The sequence below is a fragment of the Rhinolophus hipposideros genome, assembly GCF_964194185.1.
Source record: "Rhinolophus hipposideros genome assembly, contig: HAP1_SCAFFOLD_73, whole genome shotgun sequence".
In the NCBI taxonomy this organism is placed as follows: domain Eukaryota; kingdom Metazoa; phylum Chordata; class Mammalia; order Chiroptera; family Rhinolophidae; genus Rhinolophus; species Rhinolophus hipposideros.
Window position 1 is genome coordinate 57,723 of NW_027669463.1, and position 25,584 is coordinate 83,306.

The 25,584-nt window shown below is 39.9% G+C and overlaps 1 protein-coding gene across 1 annotated transcript in view; it reads left to right on the plus strand.

Annotated features, from left to right (window-relative positions):
- The first annotated feature begins 261 nt into the window (after positions 1-261).
- LOC308495584 (uncharacterized protein) overlaps positions 262-25,584 on the plus strand; it is a 45,305-nt gene continuing 19,982 nt past the window's right edge. Inside the window, exons 1-8 of the mRNA XM_081080553.1 lie at positions 262-657; positions 4,092-4,206; positions 4,368-4,541; positions 9,648-9,754; positions 11,069-11,206; positions 13,550-13,620; positions 21,994-22,027; positions 24,474-24,546. Coding sequence (XP_080936679.1) covers positions 407-657; positions 4,092-4,206; positions 4,368-4,541; positions 9,648-9,754; positions 11,069-11,206; positions 13,550-13,620; positions 21,994-22,027; positions 24,474-24,546 — 963 coding nt within the window. The 5' untranslated portion in view covers positions 262-406. The remainder of the gene's footprint in view (positions 658-4,091; positions 4,207-4,367; positions 4,542-9,647; positions 9,755-11,068; positions 11,207-13,549; positions 13,621-21,993; positions 22,028-24,473; positions 24,547-25,584) is intronic.

A 25,584-nucleotide genomic window follows, 5' to 3' on the forward strand; every position in this document is an offset into this window, starting at 1 on the left:
GCCTGTTACATATCTGCTTTCTTAATTCAGGAAATGAAATTTCCTATTTCATTTTGCTCAGACGACCCAGCAGAAGCCTGGGCCAGCGCCCACCGAGGTCCGAATGGAACTCAGCGCTGCCCACAGGCCACCTCTGAAGCTTGAGGCGCCTGGGCCTTGCACGTGGGCTCCGGGTGCCCTTGACCTTGGCCACGGGGCTCTGTGCGCATGCGCAGCCCTCGGCCTCTGCCCCGTGCACCGTTGCTTGGCGACGGCCGTTCTGGGCAGAGAGATTCCAAACCGCCTTGCTGTCCTGCGGGGATACTGTGGCGACTGGAGTTGGCTGCTCTAGAGGCTACTGTTGGCTGGGCGCGGAGAAAACAGGCGTGAGAAGTGCGGAGGAGGTTCTGAAGCCCGTGGCTTGGCCATGAGGAGGTTCATTGGCTTAGGGATTCTGAAGGTCAGGTCCGGCTTGGGTTTCCGAAGGAGACCCCAGAGCGATGGTGGTGGCTGGCAGCCTGAGACCGGAGGTGGGGTCACCTCGGAGTCCGGGTACTGCATCCGAGACAAAGATCTCCAAAAAATCCACAGAGCTGCCTCCAGGGGCGACGTGGCCGGAGTGCAGAAGCTGCTCTCGCTCCATCCAGAGAGACTGAACGACAGAGACCGGCAGAAGAGGTGAGCGGGCCTGGGGGGCCGCTGGGCACGGGCCGGAGGCGGCGGGGGCCTGGGAGAGGGGCCCACCTGCCGGGCTCCCCGGGAGGAGCGCAGCCTGGGCGGGGCCCTTACCTGGGGGCCAGGGCCCAGGCCCACGTGGTGAGCACCAGGACAAACTCTCAAGGTCCCGTCACTCATAATTCCCCTTATAAAGCACTTTACTGACAATGTTAAACCAATTTAACTAAATATCAGTAATAGAAATGAAAAGAAGTATATGCAGCATTTTACTTTTGATGTGCACAGTTTTAGACCACATTGTTAAACACTATAGAAAAGTCCGTAATGAGAAAACTAATTCCCATAATAGAGCGACTTGTGGGCTAAAAGTTCTTCAGCTAAAACCCAGTATCCGTTTTACATCAGTGTCCACCCATGTATGTATGGTGTTTATTGAGGGGCCTTAGAAGGGAAGCTTCCAGTGGAAGATGCCTGTGGTCTTGGCTAGGAAGACTCGTTTTCTCACCGTGTGTGCTCTTCCTCTAGTTATCAGTTTTCCATAAGCCAACTAAACTCTCAGGGTTTTAAAAGTTTTGGGTTGCACATGCTCTTTGATTGTAGTGATAAAATTAAGAATCATTCTGTATAGTAGACGAAGATTTGCCCTTCTAGGTGTCAACGGGTGCTGTATTGCCACAATTTCTTTACTAAGAGCTGAAAAGAGAGATAAATGATTGGAATATAGCAGAAAATGCCCAAACACCCTAATATATGCAGGATGTTAGAGCTTCATAGTGATGACATTTAGGGTTAGTAGAAAATATGAATTACTCATGAATGATGGAAAAATACCTGTTAAGTATTTGGAGAAAATTCGTTAGATTTTCATATCACAAAAATAAGATCCAGATGTACTGTAGATTAAAAACTATAAATACACGAAATGAGGAAAGTACCAGAAGAAAACAGAAATTCCTATTTATACATTTTTTTATGTTGGCGAAGACTTCAAAAAAACCAAGAGTTCAGAAGGTTGGTTGAGCAATATAAGAAATCAATAGTCTCTGTATATCAGATAATAATACTAACAAAGCACAAGAAAAGGTACTTGTAAATTATGTACAGCATACACATATCAGGGAAAAGTGTATCTTTGTTTTATAGAGAAGTGTCTGAAATCAACAGAAAAAAAGCAGTCGAATTTTGAATTTGACCAAGTTCTTTCTGTGTATCTATAAGTGACCAATACTTAGTGTCCTAGGTAAAAAAAAAAAAGGAATTAAAGTTGCAAAAGAAATGAAAACTTCTTTTCCATCCTCAAAGGTTGAGAAGATGAGGAACCATGGTACTTGTACAGCTGCTTCAAATTTAAGTTGCTTCTGACTTTTCAAAGAGGCAGTTTGGTGATAAGTACCACATTTAAAAATGTATATTCCCTTTACCCATCAATTTCAAGCACTAAAATATCTTTATGAAATAATTAGATAAATCACATACAATTTGCTTTTCTCAGCACTGCTTACAATATCAATGTCTTGTGAAAAATTCACATCAGCGGATTTCGTAAATAAATTGCAGTGCGTCTGTAGGGTGGAATTACCTGAGACCATTGAAGGTGGTATGGATAATACATACATGTTTACATGCAAAGATGTACTTTGGTAGATTGGAAAAGGAGAAAGCATTCCTTTGATTATATAGACACACACAGACTATGATGTTATTTTAGCCAAAAATATGTGCAAACTTGATATCTGAGTGTTTGTACTGTGACATTTTCTTTTTTAAAAAATCTGATCTCTACACTGAACATATACAGGAATTCTAGTAACAGCTTGTTATTAATAAAGTAATCCCAGGTAATATTTCATTATTCCCAGGAATATGCATCTTGTACAGATTAAAACAATTTCTCACTTCTATGTCCAAATTTTTTTTTTAAAGATTGGTATTTTCTGGCAACTTTTAGCCTCTTCAAAAGTAAAGGCAGTCTTTTTATCTGTGCTGGTAGAAGTTCATGTATCTATATTTCTGTACACACTTATTTTTTTATTATATAGAGCTTCACTACCTATAATATTAAATGATTTTTGATTCATCATTTTGGTTCTGTCTTTATGGAAATCAAAAATAGCACATATAAGTGATTATTACTATTGCAGAAGTACTGCATTACTATAAACATTTTGTTTAAAAACATTGAACTCTCCAGCTGTAGTTATCCCTTCTTTCAATGCATTTATTCATCAGATATACACTGAATACCTGTTATGGAGCAGACACAGTCTACTCGGGACTCTCAGAATCTATCTCTCAGGCCCTCTTCATCCTTAAAAACTTTATGTTGCCCAGTAGGAGCGAAATGAAAAATTGTAAATGGAAGTATTAGTACCTAATATCCATTGAAGCTTTTCCTCCCTCGTTTCAAACAAAAGGATTTCTCCAGTTAGGACATTGTGAACAGTGACCAAACTTGCTGTTTAGCTAGTGTACAATAGTATTAAATACGAGTATCGATCACTGGAAATCATCCGATTTTCATGTAATCTATGAATCAAAACAGTCAATGAAAGGAGCCATCCCTAGTCACTTGAATGCTGAGTCTCTTTTGGCTTCAGGTTTCTTGAAAATCAAAACAAGAATTTCTTGGTGATGTTAGTCCTCTTTCCCCATGATGCTCTTAAGAATGAACATTTATTTAGATGCCAACTTATGATGAGAACTACGGAGGAAGGTCTGGTGTGTTTCCATTATTTCACTTCACGTTAGGGTGGTAGGATGCCCGTTCTTGTAAATACCAGTAAGAAATTATTTAAATGCTCCAACTATACTTTCAAGGCATTCTGAATTATACATTGCCTTCCAGAGTCAGAGGTGTTAAAATATGAGAAAAGAAGCATCTTAGAATCACTGAAATACAGTGTTCTTTCTTAATCCTTAAAACACAGCTGCAAAGTAGGTGGAATGATATCATTTTACTTAATTGAAATGTTGTCTTTTAAAGTAGTAGTGATGGTAATGATTCTGATAATATTACCAAAGAGTTATTGAGCTGTGTGTTTTGTGCTAGGAACCTAAGTAAACACTTTGCATAGATTCCCATGTAAGCCCACAACAGTGTCCTGTGATGTTAACTACAGTTTTTATCCCCATTTTGTTGATGAGGAAATGGAGGCACACAAAGGCTAAGGGACAGCTAATAAGTGGTCGAGTTAAATTAGGATCAGACCCGAGTTGAGCTGATTCCCCAGGGCATGCTCTCTGTAGTCACATAGGCTGCTCTGTCCTTAGTGTGGCGAGTAACAAGAGCTCGTGAATATTGTACTTTGTGCAGAAGAAAACTCCATGTTGGTTCTGAAGGCATTGGAGTGGCGCGTCATGTTTACAATTGCGTGCAGAGCTGCATGTTTGAGACAGTGCCCTGTAATGTCCTAAATGTCCTCTCACCCTCATAGGACTGCTCTCCATTTGGCCTGCGCCTTTGGCCATGAGGAAGTGGTGACTCTTCTAGCAGAGAAAAAATGCCAGATGAATTTCGGTGACAACAGAAACAAGACAGCTCTAATAAAGGTATGTGGTAGCCAGGTCTGTCAACAGGAGATGGATTTTATTTAACTATTTAGAATAAAAATGAAATAGTTTCAATCAACTATAACTAATTGTGGAAACTTGTGGAATGCTTACTTTGAATTCCCATAATTTACCGTTCATTTAATGACGTATCCTGACAGGCCGTGGAGTGCCAGGAAGAGGAGTGTGCAACAATCCTACTACAGCATGGAGCGGATCCACATGTGAAGGACTTCCGTGACAACACGGCTCTCCACTACGCGGCCATGGGGCACAACACCGCGATAGCTGAACTGCTGCTGCAACACCAGGCAGACATGGAAGCAACCAATGAGGTATAGATCCACAGACTGTATTTACACAATATTTGTAATACATGTGTTTCAGCCACAAGCATTTTATTTCTAGTCGATATATACAGCATGCTGTACACCTGGCCCTGTCGCCATAGAAACAAGTCCAAAGCCAAGTCAGGAAGGGGAAATGGGGTGGCCACAGAAAGGGCCCAGTTCTGTCCTGTAAGAGTCCTGTTACTGCTTAGGAGTCGGTGCCAGGTTCACTCACACCAAGGACTGAAGACCCCGGGGGAGGGAAGTATGTGGGGGTGGCTGCTGCAGGGCAGGGCCTAAGAGATGGGTGTTCCTGGGGGTGGGTGGGAGGAGGAGTGGAGCCTGGGTCCCGCCAGGGAGCTGGGGGTGTGCAGGTAGGGAGGGGAAGCAGCAGGACACTGGCCCTGAGCACCCCAGGCCTCGGGGATTCTGAAGATTAGGGCAGGAAGGCCAGTCACGTTTGGACATCCAGCAAGGGCATCCACCTGCGTTCCTAGCCACTCTGCCAGCCACGGCCCCCCTTGAGGTCTCCACCTCGGAGTGGGGCTCCTGCTCAGCCTTGTGGAGGTGCTGGGCAGGTTTTAGGTGTACAGAGGGAGCAGGTGATGGGGACGCGTTCACCCCTTTTTGTTCCTGGACGTACATCACTGCTCGCCACTGCAACCCCAGCAGGAATGCCCTTGGTTGACAGAGGAAGGGTCAATTTTACATTTTTGGAAGCTCAAGCGTTCCCTGAATGCAAACAGTTGGAACTTAATTTTCTAAAATTTTACTTTACGTGATGATACCTCTAAAGTAGCAGTAGAGGGCACAGCTCTCTTTTATGCACTTACGACAAATTACGTGTGAAAACAAAACTTGTTACAGGCAACACTTCCTTTTTTAAGTGTTTTTTCACGTCCGAGTTGTTTTCCAATTAATGCAAAACAATGTAGGAAGGCAAAATTTGCCTTTGAAATTGGCTTTACCTTAAAACTCAAACAAACAAAAAAGCATTTTACAATATCATAGAAATCTTCCCGCTGTTGACAATTTTTTTTTTTTTTATAAACAAACGATTTATATAAAGCTATTTAGTACTCATTGGCTAAAGCCTAAGAGGGAAAAAGGAAAGGGAAAGGAAATAACCATCAGAAATATGCAGGGCAATTTGGAAATTTGGCTATTGAAGGGAAATAACAAGAAGAGGTTTTTCAAAACCTCATGGACACAGACAGCAGTTCAATATTTGCCAGAGGGTAAAGGGGGGAGGGGAGATAGATGAGGAAAAAGGGGTCAAACATATGGTGGTGGAAGGAGAACTGACTCTGGTGGTGAGCACACAATGCGACATACAGATGCTGTATCATAGAAATGACACTTGTAACCAACGTAATTTTACTAACCAGTGTCACCCCAATAAGTTTAATTAATAAAAAGAGGCTTTTTATTTTTGTTTTTCTTCAGTTTATGTGCTTAGTCAAGGTCCTCTTCAGTTTTGGGGGATAATAATCCTTAGTTTTGAGAGAGAGTTAGTGAGTTTTAAACTTCCCTGAGACCACATCTGGGAAGGCTCCGAATCCACCAGATTGCAGTGAACAGGCGGCAATTAAGTGGGAAAGGAGGGAAGGACAGACAATTAAGTGACATGTCATCTGTTCTGGCAGAAAGAGCCACCTAGGGAAGAGTCTAAACTCTGCTGTGAAATGTAGACTGTCCCATGAGAAGTAAGGGGTTTAGCAATAATGAAATCAAGTTGCATTTTAATTGTTAATCCCGTTTCCACTCCTACCCAGGAAATTAAGTGTGGTTTTCATAAGTGACATGTCTCTTCCACTTTTATTTGGCCTAATCGTCAATGTCAGAGGAAATTGGTGACTTAGGCTAGAGAAGAGACCGAAGGGATCGTCTCCCGGACTACTTCTCGGCTAGAATTCTGCTGGCGAATCACAGTCACCCTAGGAACTTGGAAACCATTTACAAGCTAGGCTCTTCCTGAAGGTTTTGACTATGGAAAGCTAATAAGGCCTGGACATGTGTTGTTTAGAAATATCTCCCTGAGATTCTGATACAACTCTTGGTTAAGAACTACTAGTGCAATGTATCAATTCGCAGATCTCAAATACTTAAGAAATCTCTAGAAGAGGTGGAGTGTGAGAGGTGATTCTCCTTCAGCTCTCTCCTTCCCAACACTCTTCGCCTGACTTTTGAACTGTCTGTACCTCTGGGCTCGAGAAGTGGAAGGAAATATCATTGGCGGTACCTGCTGGCTTAAAGAAGAAAACCTTTTTCCTTTCAGCCATCAGTCATTCACTGGTGCTCAGAGAATCTTTAGAAATTTGCTGATGGGTGGTCTCCTAATGCATAGAATCGGGCCCTTTAAGAGTTTTGCATGTTTGTTTGTGCTCAGGTTGTTAGATCAACAAATGCTTACTGCACGCAGGGTTTTCCTGCAGTAATAGGAAATTGTGAACCTACTTTTTTTGCCTGTTGTTCTGTAAATCTCCAGTTTTCTTTTCTTTGTTTTTAATTAAATTTATTGGGATGACAATGGTTATTGTATTTAAATGGGTTTCAAGTGTACATTTCTATAATGCGTCATCTGTATGTCATAGTATGTGCTCACCATCCAGAGTCAGTTCTCCTGCCTTCACTGTATGTTTGACCCCCCCTTACCCTTCTCTACTATCCACCGTCCCCCCCTTACGTTCTGGTCACCACTGAACTGTTGTCTGTGTCTATCAGTTTTTGTTTCCTTGTCTTGTTCGTCTGTTGCTTTCAGTTTAATATCCCTCATATGAGTGAAGTCGGATGGTCCTCGACTTTTTCTGTCCGATTTGTGTTGCATAGCATAATAATGTCATGGTCCATCCGTGTTGTCCCAAAGGGCAGCATTTTATTTTTTCTATGGCAGAGTAGTATGCCATTGTGTATGCATACCACATCTTTTTTATCCAATCATCTGTTGAAGGACAGTTTGGTTGTCTCCACTCCTTGGCCACCGTAAATGATGCTGCAATGATCGAAAGTGTGTGATAAATTCTCTCAGTATGTCTGTGAAATTCATAGAGCCGTGGCATAATCACGATGGTAGGTTTAAACATGAAATCCCATGAAGTTAGTAGCAATACAGATGGGAAGTGTCAATAATTTAGTGTCAGCAGTCCTATAATGTAATTGTCCATTGGATTAACAATCTGAAAAATGAATACAAATAGATTATGGTTTGAATAAGAATGGGAAAAATTCTTGAAGTGGGTGTAATGAGTCTAAATGACAGTTTTATTGCATGTTGGGGCCCAGTTTTTTAATGAAGCATATGATACTAAAAAACAGAAAGATTTTACATACAAATATTCACATTATACACAAACGTTTGGAAACAGCAGATAAAACATCCCAAGTGGGCCACGGACTAATTATGGCTCCTTGATATGTTTAGTTTACCTCCATATGTTGAGTGAACATCGAAAGTTTTGGAGACTCATGAAGAAATAAGGATGTCAAGCTTCTCCTAAAGAATCAAGCCTGGTCCCCTTGAGCCCTGACTACAGATGGGTGTCCTGTGGCGAGGCTGCGCCTCTTATATGAGACATGTGTTCCCTAGTGTGCTACTGTCCCCACCTGGCTTCTTCACTTACTTGGGTCACCTTCTTTGCCTCCGTAAGCACTGGAGTGTGCGATTCCTGTTTTATAGAATATTTTGATAAACGCTTCAAGATTTTCAAGACAGTCTATATTGATTTATTATACGTATTCTGTATTAATCACCTTAGAATGAGACTGAGTTTTTCAAGCTAGAATTCCTAAGTTGTTTTTCTTTTAAAAAAAAACAAAAAACAAAACACTTCCTTTATCATTATACGTCCTATAAATAATCATACCCATTGAAATGTCTTTAAGTCTTATGAGGTCAATGATGGTTATAGTTGTAGATGTTATGCATAGTCCAGGCAGTATTCTATCATCCTCCTCAACGTGGTTCCTTAAAAATGCAAGTGATTTAGTCACTTTCATGATGCTAAAAATCATCCATATAGATCAGTATTAAAACGTTAACTGATAAGCCATGATGTTTTATTTCGGAGTTATATTTTGCCTGAGCTATAAAATAATTTTAAGTAGCAATTAAAATAGAAACAGAATAAAAAACAGATTTTTTCAAAAAGTAGATAGGCATTGGGGTCCCAAGATTATCCTTGCAACTGAGAATAAAATTTCACATTGAGCTTACCAACAGCCAAGATAAAATCCCATCGTCTTATAATGGGAGAAAACCCATGGACCATTTAGTGATAAGCAATCAAAGGTCATTTGAAGCCTAACTCTTTTTAATTTAGAGTCCATTTCCTTAGTGACCCTTTTGGAGCAGGAGAGCCTGAAGTTGACATCTGGGATCCTGAGAACATGGATAGAAGAGAAGCAAGCAAGTTTGTATAAACTGCAGAAAACCTTCACTTCTGTTGGAAAGCTCTCCAAACTGTATCCCTGAAATTCTATGATACTTCAGATGTTAATGTTTGCCACAGAAAAGTATTGTCAAATCGGGATTAAGCGACCTGAAACACTTCTTTAGTAATAGCCATATAAAGCACAGTTTTATATTTCTCAAATACCGGTGATCTTTCTGGAATATTCCTAGTGGGGCACAGTAATTAATTTCTGCTAAAGTACATATTCTTTGGAATATAATGTAACAAACTCTACCCCAGAAATAATTATTTAGGTTATCAATTCAATAAAACGACTTAAAGCATTTACGTCTATGTTTTCGAACTTGGAGATACAGGGATGAAGAATAGCCCCTGCCCTCAGAAAGCTCTGGGTTCAGGTGGGGAACGATAAAATAACTGCAGTATAGTGCGATAGAGATTGTGATGGGAGCAAAGTTCTTGGCACCAGGACTGTCAGTGTTTGAAGGGAGTTCTGGAGAATGAGGTGGAAGTCCATCTGTTAGAGAGGAAGGAGGAGGATATTTTAAAGGGAAGGAGCAGCAGATGACAACACAGAGGGCTACTTTTTATTTACTTTCTCTAGTGTATGTTCAAGTTTAGAGGATCTTTTATGAGTTTTCAAATTCAATTTAGAACTATCTAGCTTTTTAAGCTATAAATTGTTTTCTCTGTTTTACAGTTTGATTTTACACCACTTTTATTTGCTGTGTATAAGGACCGCTGGAAAATGGTGGAATTTTTACTCGAGAGACATGCAAACATACATGCAGTTGATAAGTGGAAAAGGTACATTTGTTTGTTCTTTTTTTTTAACTTAGAACTGTTTTAGAGCGGTAACAGTTACTCAAGTCAGAAAGATTAAATTAAGAAGAAGAGGATTAACCTATAATTTCAAAGTGAAAAATATCAGCACATCGTCAGTTAGGTAGAAAAGCAATTATTCTGCCTGGTGAACAGGAAGAACCGTAGCCTACAGGATTCATATTCATTTATGATATCGACTGATGTCATTTGTCATTGCAGTTTTTGGTCACATGGTATTATATTAGCTAAAGGGTTTTCACAGTAACTTTACTAGTTTTGTATAGTATGGACTCTAACTTAGTTTATGATACAATATTGGATTTAGTCTCTCTGACAGTTTTTTTTAACCTCTACTGTGTATTCAGGTTTCCTTAAAAGATGCACGTTAAACGTAAATAGGAGTTGATTTTGTTGTTTGGATGACTGCTTTAAATTGTTTTCTTCAAGGAATACTGATGTTATAGGGTTTGCCCTAAGTGACTGTGTATTACTACTACCAGATATTCCTCAGTTTTTATCCTTTTTCGTTTCTAGTCTATTTTGATGGTTTTTTTTATCATTTTTAATTGGTATGGGTAGAAGGGAGAAAGACAGCATTAACTGAATAAACTTCTTCTTTAATGAAACAAGTCATGGATGGGTGATTAAAAAAGAGATGGGCTTTCAGTTCACTCAAGACTGGCTTCAATGCTCAGCTTTCCTATGTGTCACGTGTGTGACCATGGGAACATTACTGTCATCACCAAACATGTTTCCCGATGTGGAAACGAGGGAAATAATATCTCCTTCAAGTATGGTCGTGTGTCTTGACCTGGCATGTGATTCAGTGCCCAGCACATGCTTATGAGCACCGTTAACTCAATGATGACAATGTTTACTAGAATTAGTACTAATATTATTGTTTTGAGCCTGCCAAGTAGCTTTAACTTGCCTGACTTCTAGCTGACTTTGGATGTACCATATATAAGACTAAGGAAGAAATGGGAAATTCTTTATTGAAATCTTCACCTACTTCAGATAAGTGACCTCAGCAGAGTTACTTGTCTATTAGAGAACTTTAAATTAGCACCTTCTAGGTAATACCCAAGTGGAGCAAGAGGCTTTTTTTTTGTTGTTGTTTTTATGTCCCTTCATTTTAGACACAATTTGGACATAATTTACAAAGATGAACACTTAAGCATGTAAATGGTCAATTCTATACAGATAAGCAATATATTGAACTTGGTAAAGTCTCTCAATGTTGCTGTTTACGTAATTTAAGTTCCTAAGGGTGAAGTTGTCTCTCCGTTATTTCAGAACAGCCCTCATGCTTGCTGCAAAGAATAAGTCCTCAAATACAGTCCGGCTTCTGCTTCAGGCAGGTGCAGATGTCTTTGCTCAAGATGACATTGGAAGGACTGCTGAAGAATATGCTTTATCTAAGGGTTTGACGGAGTAAGTGTGTACATTGAAATGGTAGTTATCAACAAACTGGGCTTCCAGACACTTTCACTGTTACTTCTTAGGGAACAGGTGAGACGTCCTAACTGGGGTCAGGCAGGGGGGGGATGGCAGTGAGTTAGTAGACATCCTCAGCCAGAAAACAAACAGTCAGACGTGTGAGACGTAGCGAAGGGACAGATTCCTTATCCCAGAACTTTGAAGACCTTTATCTTTAGGGATCCCCACGTTCTCCATTTCATTCCAAGCATAACCCCTGTGTTTCAGGTACCAATAATGTCTCTTCTCTGACTTTTCCAACTAGTTATTTGGGGGTGTAAATTGTACAGTTTAGCAGGAAATTCTCTATTTTCTGGAGGCTATTGGCTATGCTCCCCTCTTGAATTTTTCAAGAAGCCAGAGTGTTCCCTAAGTCCAAGGGGGACCATCCTCTTTCACAAGTTAGATGGAGAGGGAAGGAAGGTCATTCTGGTCATTCATTGGTTTCCATCGATTGTGTTGCTGCACGGTTGCTATAGAAACGGTCCTGTCGTCATGACTCCCTATGCTCCAAGGTTCCCTTGCTGATCCCGAGTCCTCTGTGTCCATGGTTTTCCACACTTGGACTTCAAAGTGGCGATATTTTTAACTTGACATGCAGATGCTCGCTTACATCCTTAGCTCCTATTCCAGAGCACCAGCTCCCTGTCCCGGGAGTCTGGACTTCTAGCTTTAGCCACACACAGCCTTCCCCAACACTGAAAAACTATGCGGGGCCCACATCTTAGCCCAAACCTCATAATGACTTACCCTTTTGAGTGTCTTGTTGTGTCTTCTGCCGGCACATGTTAGTTGGAACTTTCTGAGCTGTCAGAGAGGTGCCAGTAATGCTGCAGGAAAAGATCAGACTTTCCTTTCTCCTGTTACCAGATCTGTACCCCAAGGCCACTTGCTATCCCATGGAGTATCTTTCCTTAGGTCCTGGAAGGTCCCATACGCCTTTCCCAGAGTAGTAGACACTAAGTTGCCTGTGATTCCTTAGTTAAGATGAGGCTCAGTGATCTGTTTTCCAAAATAATGAAAATCTGGCCAGTGACTTGACTCTCCCTCAGGTTTCAGAGTATTTAAAGTTTTGCCTGACACGGAAGCCAGTAAACAGAAAGCTCTGGATCTAAAGGAGGTTACTTGGTGTTAGAATAGCTGCACCCCTTCCACGCCTCATGAGTGTGCATGTGTTCTATCTTCCAAGTCAACTGGGGATGCCTAGGAAGGTTAGAAAGATCTGAGAGGTCAGAGTTTCAGGAGGTAGACATGAGACGGAAGTAGTCCAAGCCAGGTCTTGACTTCTGTGACTTTTCTGCCACTGGTGTGATTAGCTACGATAATAGGGGCAGTTATGTTATCTACCTTATTGAGGTAACATATTTCTAAACGCATTTAATTACAAATTACATAATAGCTGAGATGTACTGAATTACAAACCACAAAGAGAGTAGCTGATAACCAAAATTAAAAACATTTTCTGTAAACTGCAACATTTGAATGTTAAATAGAACCTATGAAAAGCACACATTAGGTTTATTTGGAATTCCAAAATAATTTCAAAAACTAAAGCTCAAAAATACTTATTCCATTGCCTTACCATTTTGCTGTATTACCTATTTGATCCTCTGACAACCTGTAAAATAAGGCAGTGAGATGCTTGGTTTGTAGAGGAAAGCTCTGAGCCTAACAGCGGTGACTTCCCCGAAAACGGATCTTGTGGGCTATAGAACTAGGATTTCTGAGTTCTCAACTCTCGCCCCTGCTAATTCTAATTAACTGACTGAACTATGCTGCCCTCAGCATGACTGGTTCACCTTGCTCTTTTGTCTTCTTTAATCACATGCTTAAGAAACATTTTGTGCAACTTACTATGGGTTTTTTTAACTTAAATTTACAGGGGTGACATAGGGGTTTAACTTAAATTTATAGGGGTGACATAGGGGTGACAATAGGGGTAAAATTACATAGGTTTCAAACGTACAATTCTTTAATATATTGTCTATATATCACATTGTGTGTTGACCACCCAGAGTCAGTTCTCCTTCTGTCACCATATGTTTGACCCCCTTTACCCTTTTCTACTATCCCCTCTTCCACTTACTCTCTGACAACCACTGAACTGTTGTCTGTGTCTATGAGTTTTTGTTTCTTTATTTGTTTGTCTTTAGAACTTACAAAATTGAAGCGTATGGGATAATTCAAGTTTTTATATTAGCTCAGACATTACCTGAAATACTCTAAGAATTCCATGTTTTGATAAATGTTTTCCTGTCAGTATTAAAACAGTAATATTCTCACCTCTTTTATACATAGCAACGCCCAACTAATTTCTGATTATAAAAAGGAAAGGAGATGTAAAACGTCTTCTGACAGTAACAGTCGAGGTAAGACTCTTAATGGTGAAGTATTCTTTGTGGTCCTACCAGACATACAGTAAGACTAAGAAAGTTTTGCTATTGAAAGAGCTGTTAAAAAAATGTGTATATTGCATGTATATTTTTTCTTTGTTAGTTAATGTCTTTCTTCATAGTCTAGTATTCAGAATTATTATAAAAGTTAATTGTAGGTAATTTAAAATCTGAGAGAAAAGAAACTCATTTATCTAGTCATGACCCCTACAATCCCATATGATATTTATGTAAATAAGAAAAATGATTTTTAAATTAGTATGTTGTATGTTGCTTCTATAATCACCTTATAAGTTGGTCAATAAGTTGGACTTGTAAAAATAAATATTTGTTTAAATTTTACAGCAAATGGATTACATGTAGTGATTGAATTCTTGTTATTACATTGTGGTTTGTCTCACCATAATGTAACTAAAACTAGGAACTCAACAATACCTTCCTAGTCCCACAAACAAATGGCAAACAATAAGAGCTGCAAAACTTAGCCAGTGTGAAGGAATCGCAGTGAGACTGTTTTTAAAACGTATCTACTGATACAAGTCAGTAAAGCTGTGCCTTGTTGAGAAGCATGGGTTATTTTCCATGTGGATATGCCAACAAGGTCTCACTATTATCACCTTTTTTCCTCATAAGTCAAAACAGAGTGAGACATGTTGACCTCATTAGAAGATGTTTTCTTCTGTTAGTTGGATAGTTGTCATGACAGTGTAATTTCTCTAGAACAATATGCTCTGTAGCCACTAGTCAAAAGATAATCATAATAAATGTTCCCATAGCCTAACTTAGGACTCAAAAGATTATAATAAAAGTACAGAAAAGTTTCACAATGACAAAAACGCTATTCTACTCACTGAATGTGGCACCTTGTGCACTGTGCAATCTGAAATGCCCGAGGACCCCTTTAACTTAGTAGACCTCTATCAAAGCACTTGTGTCGGTGGTTTTGCAAGTTATAGGAAACACAGAGATGAAACGGAATTTGATCTTTAATGTGCCCCTAAGACTTTAGAGCTGTCCCTGGTTTATTTCTATGGTTTCTTAAAACAGAATTTTCAAGGGCGATCTTTTCATTTATTTATTTATTTGCCTCTGCAGCCATTTGCTGTGTAACCATCAGGTGTCTTTTAGGCACTAAGTGTTATTTTGATGTTGTAGAAGACAAGCATTTTAAAACCACAGTCCCTACCTCCAAGGGCGTGTTCTTATTATTGTCATTTTTATTATTTATTATACTTTACACAGTGCTTACTAGGTGCCAGAGCCCACTGAGAGCTTATAATTATCATTATTGTTTGTTATTCGGTGTGTAGTATCAGATCTGACAATTAAGTTTGAGAACTTGCCACCGTGCGCTTACATTGGCAGCACTGTACAAACAGCTCAGTAAGGTTTCATAACCTTGGTATATCAGTGTCTCAGAGTTGTGTTTGTGTTGATGTGTGGCTGTGTCTTGCTGAGTGGCAGTGTCTTGCTCGTTGTTGTTGCATGTTTTTGTGTGCCATTGCGAGGCTGTCTGAGCTTGAATCAGAGCTATGATCAAACATTAAATTTCTTGTTAAACTTGGCAAGAGTGGAAGTGAAATCAGGAACATGTTAGTCCAGGTTCATGGGGATAATGTCATGAAGAAAACGGCCATGAACAAATGGATTAAACATTTTTCTGAGGGGAAAGATTGTGTCACTGATGAAGAGACGTCATGGTGGCCAGAATTGACCAGAACTGAGGAAAACATTGCAAAAATTCATTGAATTGTGAGTCAAAATCATTGGCTGACTGTGAGAAGCATAGCAGACCAAGTAAACATCGATACAGAAACAGTTAGGAAAATTTTAACTGAAAATCTTGGCATGAGAAAGGTGTGTGCAAAAATAGATCCAAAGGGGCTCACCGATGAACAAAAGCAAAGGAGAGTCAAAGGTTGCCAAGACCTTTTGGAGAGGCAAGACAATGTTTTGAGCCGTGTTTTCACTGGTGATGAAACCTGGGTATACCAATACGATTCTAAAATAAAGCATCAAAGTGCACAATGGACGTCAGCCAATTCTCCATGACCAAAAAAGTTCTTCCAGTCCAAATCAAGAATCAAAACAATTTTGCTAACCTGTTTTGATATCAGAGAGATTATTCATTATAAATTTGTACCAACTGGACAAACAGTTAAGCATGTTTAGTTTTTGGAAGTTCTGAAAAGACTGCATGAAAATGTTAGAAGAAAACAACCTCAACCTTTGGCCCACTATTCATGGCTGTTGCATCACGACAATGCACCAGCTCACACGGCGCTGTCTGTGAGGGAGTGTTTAGCCAGTAAACAAATAACTGTATTGATATACTCACCCTACTCACCTGATCTGGTCCCCAATGACTTCTTTCTTTACCCGAAGATAAAGGAAATACTGAAAGAAAGACATTTTGATGACATTCGGGACATCAAGAGTAATACAACAACAGCTCTGATGGCCATTCCAGAAAAAGAGTTCCAAAATTGCTTTGAAGGGTGGACTAGGCACTAGCATCGGTGCACAGCTTCCCAAGGGCAGTACTTAGAATGTGACCATAGTGATATTCAGCAATGAGGTATGCAGCACTTTTTCTAGGATGACTTCGTGAACCTAATTGTCAGATCTCGTGGGCCAGACACTTTATGTCCATGATGATGATTTCGGTTGTAAAAACCTGGGTAGGATTTAAGGGAAGTATGCAGTGTGAGTGGGAGTTGGCCAGATAAAGAGGCAGGACCGTGTTGGGCAGGGGAAACAATAATCAAGATTACAGGTTTGGCAGAAGGAACTGCAGACATAGGCTAAGATACACAGTGAACTTCGCAGGATTTACAAGCAGTTCAGTTTTGATGGTATAAAAAGCGTGCTGTGGGAATGGTTGAGAAGGTGGTGAACACCTAGGTAAGGCGAGCTTAAGAAAGTCTTTAGTTCTAGAGAAAGGAGTTGCTCTTATCCTGTAGGCCTTGGGAAATATATCAGTTAGAATAGTTTAGCTGCAGGTAATAGGTGACCTAATTAACAGTGGTTACAACAGGAGGCACCAGGATGGTTTTGGTGGTTCTGTGATGCCATGAGTTGCCTGTTGTTGTCCCTGTTTCAGTTGTGAGGTTGTCAGTGTTTTGTTTAAGTCTCATTTGCTGGCTGGTTAATTAGCAACGGCTCCAAGCATCATATTCTCACAGGACAATATCCAAAGGCTGAAGGACTGCGTTTCTGTGGTATATAGTTGGCATACCACATTATATCAGTTCAGGTGTACAACATAGTGATTTGACACTGATATACCTTGCGAGGTTATCACCACAATATGTCTAGTAAGCATCTATCACCCTTCAAAGTGACTGTAATATTATTGATATTTTCCCTGTGCTGTTAACTACATCCCTGTGGCTTAGATATTTCATCACTGGAAGTTTGTACTTCTCATTCACTTTCTTTTTCGTTCATCTCTTCAACTCCCTTTCATCTGGGAAAAATCAAGTTGCTTTTTTGTAGCTATGGGTCTGTTTCTGTTTTGTTTGTTTTGCTTTTCTAGGTTCCACATATAAATGAGATCATAAGGTATTTGTCTTTTTCTGTCTTCTTTCACTTAACATAATACCTCTAGGAACTTCCACATTGTTACAAAGGGCAAGATTTCATCTTTTATGGATGAGTTATTATTATATCAGTTATATTAAGGATGAGTTAATTATTCTAATATCAGTTATAGTATTACTGTATACACACACACACACACACACACACCTCACACACATATCAAATCCTCTTTATGCATTCATCTATCGAAGGACGCCTATGTTGCTTCCATATCCTGGCTATTATATATACTGCTGCAGTGAACATAGAGGTGCAGATGTCTTTTCAAATTACTGTTTTGTTTTTTGTTGGACAAATACCCAGAAGTAGAATTGCAAGATCTCATGGCAGTTCTATTTCTGATATTTTGAGGAATCTCCATACTGTTTCCCCCAGTGAATATAACAATTTACAAATCCAAAAACAGTGCAGGCTCTGTTTTTCCTTTCCTCCACTTCCTTGCCGACATTTGTTATATGGTGCCATTTTGATGGTAGCCATCTGAGAGTAATGAGGTGGTATTGCTCTGTGGTTTTGATATCTGTTTCCCTGATAAACGGTGATGTTCAGCTATGTGATTCTTTTAAATAGGAAGAAGACTGAGAGGCTGCCAGTATATCCCTTAACATTTCCAGGCTAGGGTACAGCACATGCTGGTTCCCACAGCAGTTAGGGGTAAAGCAGTCACTGTGATTAGCTTAGTATAATCATTTTTCTTTGTGGAGCTGGAGAGAGGCCATGTTCTTTGTGTATTGGGACAGTAAATATCCACACAGCATTGTGGTTCTCCAGTGAGAATGAAGATGAAGAAATGGCAAGTGGGCAGGGACTCAGCAATGGTTACTGCAGGGATCATGGGAGAGTTTTGAGCAGACTAGGAACAAGATGAGACGGCATTCGGACACTCTGGTTGTGGTATAAAGCAGGGACCAGCAAGCTTATTCTGTAAAGGGCCTGATTTTAGGCCATGTGGTCTCTGTCATACCTACTCAAATCTGCCATCATGGTGTGAAAGCAGTCGTGGGCCAACTGAATAGGCAAGACTGTGCTACAGTAAAGCTTTATTTACAAAAATTGATGGCAGGTTGGAGTTTGCTGGCCCCTCACATAGAGGATAGATTGAAGAAAAGCACATGAAAATAAGTGGCAGACAAAGGAAGCTTTTACTTCCTTGGACTAGTATCAGTCCATTGTGATATTTTTCACCCATCCATTTTGAAAGAAAAAAAAGTCAGGAAGGTTAATTTATTCAATTTAACATGTTGGTCTTTGCTGGCTAATGTCTTTCTCATTTGTTTTGCTGAAAATAAATCCTATTCATTTAGGAAGCAACAATAAGAGTCGGTGGTGTTTCATTTCTTCCCCCTGTGAAAGCCATCTGCTAAGAGCCCCTGTTTGACTAGGGCAGTGGCTGTGGAAAAATAAAGCAGAGCCTGGAGAGTGTTATGGTTAATACAATTTAGTGATGATTGAATGTAAAAAGTTAGTGGGGAGTGAGAAAACTAAGATGATTCCTAGGTTTCCAGAATGTGCACTAGCATTTCAATGGGACATGAGAAGAGTGACTAGGACATTATCAGATGGAGAGAGAAGAACAGCAGGTCAATAGGGAAGACACGTTTTTTTCCTCTGAATGTTGAGTTTCTTGGTATATCCATGGGTAACTCATCCTACATGGATATAATTTTTTGTTTCCTTTTCACATATTCTGTTAACCACTGCTTTTTCATACTAGAGCTATGTTTTTAGTTTTATAAGCAATAAAGAGGTTTAGAAAGCAAAGGAACTCTATAATCAGTGTACATTATTATACTACAAGTGATAGTTATATGTTTTTCTGTAATTATCCCAGTTACTTGATTGATTCATAACTCTTATAAAAAGGACATAAACCCTACCTAGTTGTAGAAAATTGACAGTGTGATCTCTTCATTTGCTATATAGGAACTGATAGAACATGTTGTCATTAGGATGTTTTATTTTTTATTCTGATTAAAATAGGATGGTTGCTTGTTTTACAGTATTTTCTGACATCATTTCATTTATCCTCTTTATGCCTTTATTCAAATATATCTAGCTCTACAGGAATCTGCAAAAGAAGAATAAAAAAAAAACAAATTTAATGATAGGTAATCTGCAAAATCACCTTCTGACCTTAATCATGTAGAAAGCATCAACCCAAAGAATGAAAATTTCATATAATGCCATTTATTAGAGATTCTTAACACCACCCCTAGGTTTGGTTATTCACTAGAGCACTTTACAAGACTCAGCCTATAGCTGTACTAATGCCTGTGATTTATTACAGTGAGAGCAAAATCAGCAAAGAGAAAAGGTGTATGTGACAGTGTCTGACAGGAGGGAACCAGGCGCAAGTTTCTAAGACGCATGTCCTGTGGAGTTAGCAGGATGTGCTTAATTCCCCACTGTTAAATTCTGGCACCACATGTGAAATGCTGTCTAGTGGTACCGGAGTCTCATTAGACTCAGTGCCTTCATGGAGTGCTTTCATGGCACGCCAGTCACATAGGCAGCGTCCCCCTAGCAGGTGCTAACATTCCTGATTCCCAGAAGGAAAGCGAGTGTCCAGCATGAACCACCTTGTTCGTACAAGCATTTCAGGCACGGTGAGCCACACTTAGTTAGGGAATGGTGGGAACCCTCCCCATATGCAGGTTTCCAGATACCAGCCAAGGGCCAGCCATTCAAGCAGGACTTTCAAAGGATAGCAGTCAGGCCTGCTGTATGAAATCTTTTCTGCACAGCAGTTATAGGCATGACTTAATTTTTGGTGTAGCTTAAAATTTTATTTTAATAGCAAGTAATATGGTGACGTGCCTTGGTACTGGTTTTGGTTGTATCATCCATTAAAAATTGCAGTGCTGGTTACTTTTTTGCCTTTTCGTGAGTATTTCAAAGGTATTGTACATACATTACTATGGCAATAACCATGGCAATTACAATCTTTTTGTGTGATTAATGTTTCAATATAGCTTTTGAATAAAATCAGCACAATGATTTTTGATTTACAATGAGAATCAAAGTTGTCCTGTAAGTACAGGGACGATTCCATTTTGATTCACTTGGCATCCCTATTCAGCATGCTAATGCGAGATGTTCAGTCACGTTTATCAGTGATTTTCTTGTGTAAGTATTCCAAAAATCACTTGCTTTGTTTATGGCTTTTCATATGCTTCATTCGGTTGGGTGAATAATCATATTCTGATACTGGATCTTTATATTCATTTTCAAGGTGACTGTATTTTGAAAATAGCATTAATGTGTTCATATCTGGTAATAGCAGGTTCAGTGGAAAACTTTTTTTTTTTTTAATTAGTAAGCCTTCGTTTTTAGAGCAGGTTTAGGTTCAGGGCAAAATTGAGTGGAGAGTAGAGAAAGTTCCCTCAAAACCCATGTCCCCGTCCACACAGAGCCTCCCTCACTGTTGACACCCTGCCCGCGGGTGGTACATTCACGACGACCCATGAACTGCACTGACTCAGCATGACCACTCACAGCACACACTTGACGTTAGAGTTCACTCTTGCTGTGGTCCAATCTGTGGGGTTTGACAAACGTATAATGACAGGTCTCCCCCCTTCCAGTCTCACCCAGACTAGATCCACTACTAGATACCCTCTGTGGCGTTTCCTCAGCCCTCCCTTCTCCCTAACCTCCGGAAGCCACACGTCTTTCTACTGCTTCATAGTTTTGTTTTTTTCTGAATATCATATAGTTGGAATCATACAGTGGCCATCTTTTTGACTGTTTAAAAACTTAAAACTCCAGGGTCATTGAAGGTAGTTATTCAAGATAACCTCTTTGTCTTTTTGGGGGGGGGTGTTTGTTTGTTTGCTGTTATTCATCGGCTTAGGATTTGATGACATATGACTTACAAGGTAAAAAACCATGATTTCTATACACATTTGCCACTATGGGGAGGGATGAGAAAAATGGCATCACACGCTGCTGTACAGCAATAACTCTTTGGACCTTCCTGCTCTATGAGGTGAGCCGGATAGATTCTCCAGCAATGGAGGGAAACAGTCTCAGGGGTTAGACTTGATAAAACTGGAATCGCAAAGTCTTTCATACTTATCCTGCACTGGAGAGAGGGCCAGAAAGAGTCTGTTTCCTGTGTTTTGCCGTGCTGCAAAGCAGACTGCCTTTGACTAAGCTGCTAATGACAGGGTGTTTCATCCTAAACTGAACACCCTTGACTGAAGAGCGGCACAGCGGTACTGTGTCAGAGCAAAACAAGTGGACTCTCTTCTAACTGCTCTTCATGACAGAAGTGCAGAAAAATCATGCTATTTAAATTGGACCGTGTTAGTTTATGATAGTGATTTTACTACTGATACCATTTTCGTTCACTCCGATGGGTTTGGTAAGGATTACAATCATTGTAAGTAGCACTTGACTTGTAGCTATCAAATGATTGCACATCACGTTTATTTTTCTCTCATTAGATATAAATGTATAATACATACAAACATGCATAAGTACATGCATGTACATACATATGTGTACGTATATATGTATGAATATATAAATATGAATATATATACACACATATATATAGGAGAGGAAGTAAAAGTTCTTCATGTATTAATTGCCCACCAGTTGTATCAGTAACATTCACTCTACTATAGTCTTCAGGGGTGTTCCCAAAGAAATATTTTTTCATCACTTCAGTCTGATGCTTTCAAAGTTCTGTGTTTTTCTATTGTGTATTTACAATGTATTTGAATTTTTTTCTTTTAACAGTGGATGAGTGTTCTCAATGCGACCATGCAAGCAGGTAGGATTTTATGGATTTCTAAAATTGCATGTTAACTAAGAGACTGCGGAGAGAAGCCAGTAAGCTTTAATGAGTGTTCTGCTCTGGGCTAGACCCTATACTATGTGCCTAACATTGGTTATCCCAGGTCGTCGGCACAGTAGATTTGCAAAGTAGCTGTGCCGTTCGGCCGTTTTTATTCATTAGAGGAGTATGGTTCCAGGAGGTGGATTAATTTAACCCTGATTCCATAGTTACCAAGTGGCTGACATGTGATGTGACCTTCAGCCTGCTTGGTTTCCCAAGTCCGTTCTCTTGTCCCTCAGCCTATACTGAGAAGTGCCTGGACAGGACTGGATTCAAGATTCAGGTACAAGTCAGGTGGCCTCAGAGAGTCCCGTTTAGTGATGCCTTAGTGCTGATTTAGAAGTTTCCTATCAAGCCCAGTTAGCCCAAGCTCTGTCTTAATGTACTTGACAATTGCAGCCGTCACGAGAACCTTGTTTTCACCATCAGTGTTGAGGGCAGATGTCAGTTCGCTGTGGCCACAGAACCACAGGTTGTACATAAGCAAGACCTAATCAGATAAATGTTTTCAGGGATAATGCGATGTACCCTTCTTGGGACGAATCGTTGTTCTGTAAGTGAAGATCATCTATGTATACACTGTTGTGTTAATTCAGCACAAATTGAGAGGATATTTTTCATTGATTTTTCTACTTACTGACTCCCATTACTGTGTTTCCATTTAAGCTAGTACGCTTCCCTCATTCTAGGAAGTTTTTTCTTTTTTTCTAGTCTTTCTTCCTTCTTCCATGACTTTTCTTGATTTTTTACCTTTTTCTCTGCTTTACTCGGGGTAGTTTTGTTGCTGTTATTTTTTTCCACTTCTGCCAGCTAAGTATTCTCCATTTTTATAGACAGAACCAAAAATACATAGAATTCCAGGTGTTGAAGGAATGTTATCAATTAATTATTGCAAACACCCCTAGTACTTCATGCTGCCATTAATGTTTTGGTCAAGTGGTTGATCACATGAGGAGTTTGAACTCCCAGAGATTGAAGTGACTTATTTGACTACAGTGAGTGATGAAATGAGATTAGTATAGGTTTCTAAGCCCAGTACACTTCCTTCTTTATCATCCTTTGGGTGAGTGTTTTAATTATGGAAAGGTCTAGTGAATGCAATGGAAGAGGCTAAGAATGGAATTAGCAGGGGAATCCACGTTTCAATAGGAACAACACAGGTTGGGATAGGAATAAGGCTCTTAGAGCAGAGATTAGACATCAGATGAGGGAAAAGAGATCAGAATGGTAGGGTATGACAAGGTAAAGAGAAATTACAGGAAGGAAGGACACAGGATGTTGGTAGTTGTCTAAGTAGTTTTGCTTGTTGAATTGGAGGAACCAGGAAAATTTAAGGTTTGTGTGAAAACATATTAAACCTTTGAGCCTTTGGAAACACTCTCTTTATAGCAAGTAGGAATGTGGTATCTTCCACCTGCACCCGGAATTACAGAGGGGGTCCCCTTGAGTCCAAAGGCACTGGAGATTGCTGAACTACATAGATCTATGGCCCACAGCAGGTGTCTCGTCACCTCCACCTCTTTGCCCAACGCGCTGATGTCCTTCCCATGGAGATGGAGGGTTGGGCATTACTGTGAAAACAGTAATGGAGTTGGGTAGGTGGTAACATGCCTGTGTTGGGAGTGGATGACTGAGGCTCCATTTAGCTTGTTTTCCAGGAACAGCGAAATAGAGAACTCCTACTGTGGGTCATTTGAGCCCAACCTTGTTTCAGGAGTCTATGCCTTCGTAGGCTGAAGTTTTCAAGTTTGGAGATTGCCAGCAAGCTGTGCGGACAAGTGATCTGGGAGTGGGGAGGCTAACAACGTACATATTTGTTCTTTGACTTTTGTACATGTAAGCTGCAAACATTTCATGCATTTCAGGGACCTCACTGTAGTGTTTTTGAGTGAAAACAAGGAATGGGGTAAGTTTAGTAACTGCTTTCTATGTTAAAGAAGCAAGACTGCCGTTTTTGACCCACACAGATTAATCTTTGAACCAGGGACAGACCATGGAGAAGGGTTAGTGTATCGTTCTACCTTGATTTAGGTCATTGCTTTTGTCCCAGTTCACGTTCCTATTGTCAGCTATTAATTGCGTTTTCAATTCAGCCTTCAGGACTTTTGGTGAAAACAAGGTACTCTCAGGTGTTGCCAACATGTTTGCTGTCATTCTTTGTTATGGAAACTTAGAGTGTCTCTTCATTAAATATTGCACGAGTTGGGAGTGGTGGAGGCAGCAATAGATAACTGATAGCTTTTCTAGAACATCGTCTAAATTTTAATCATATCAAGAAACTTCATTTCCTATGCAGATAGCTGAATTTTGCTCCCTTTGTGTTTGTTGTTTTTGTAAAGGAATGCACTCACTGTTTTTGTTGTGTATTTTTACCCTAAAGTCTTTCCTGGAAACCTGGCAGGAATGATTCACGGGCTATATCAGACGATGGACTCTTGGATGTTGGTACCAAGGTAAAAGGCTCCTGTGTGAAATTAACTTTTTTACTCTGAATTTAGTTTTGTGTAGCACTTGTAAAATTTAATAGTGTTCCCCCTACCATTGTTTTATGTTTGTAATGGAAAATGTGTCACTGTGAACCATTTTATAATATATCACCACTTGAGGGTTTTTTTCCTTTAAATTAAAGTTTATTGGGGTGCAATTGTTAATAAAGTGACATGGATTTCAGGTGTACAATTCTGTAATATATTATCTATATCTCACATTGTGTGGTCACCAGCCAGCCAGTTCTCTTTCCATCACCCCATTAGACCCCATTTAGCAATAGTCCTATTTCATCTTTACTTACCACCGAATACTATTCCATTATTTATATGTACCACAACTTCTTTATCCATTCATCTATCGAAGGACGTTTTGGTTGTTTCCGTTGTCTTACCCACCGTAAGTAAAGCTGCAATGAACATTGGAGCACACTTGTCTTTATGATTCAAAGTTTTCAGATTATTTGAGTAGATACCCAGGAGAGAGATTGCTGGGTCATGTGGTAATTCTATTTGTAATTTCTTGAGGAACCTCCACACTGCCTTCCATAGCGGCTGCACCAGCCAGCATTCCCCCCAACAGTGTATGAGGGTTCCTTTTTCTCCACAGCCTCTCCAACACTTGTTACTATTTGTCTTGTTGATGATAGCCATTCTGAATGGGGTGAGGTGATATCTCATTGTGGTTTTTATTTGCATTTCTCTGATGATTAGTAATGTGGAGCATTTTTTCATATGTCTATTTGCCATTTGTAAGTCCTCTTTGGAGAAATGTCTCTTCAGGTCCTCTGCCCATTTTTCAATTGGGTTGTTTGTTTTTTTGTGTGTTGAGTTGCATGAGTTCCTTGTATATTTTGGATATTAGCCCCTTATCGGAGGCACTGTTTGCAAACTTTTTCACCCATTCAGTTGGTTGTCTCTTTATTTTATCGATGGTTTCTTTTGCTGTGCAGAAGCTTTTAAGTTTCATATAGTCCCATTCATTTATTTTAGCATTTACTTCCA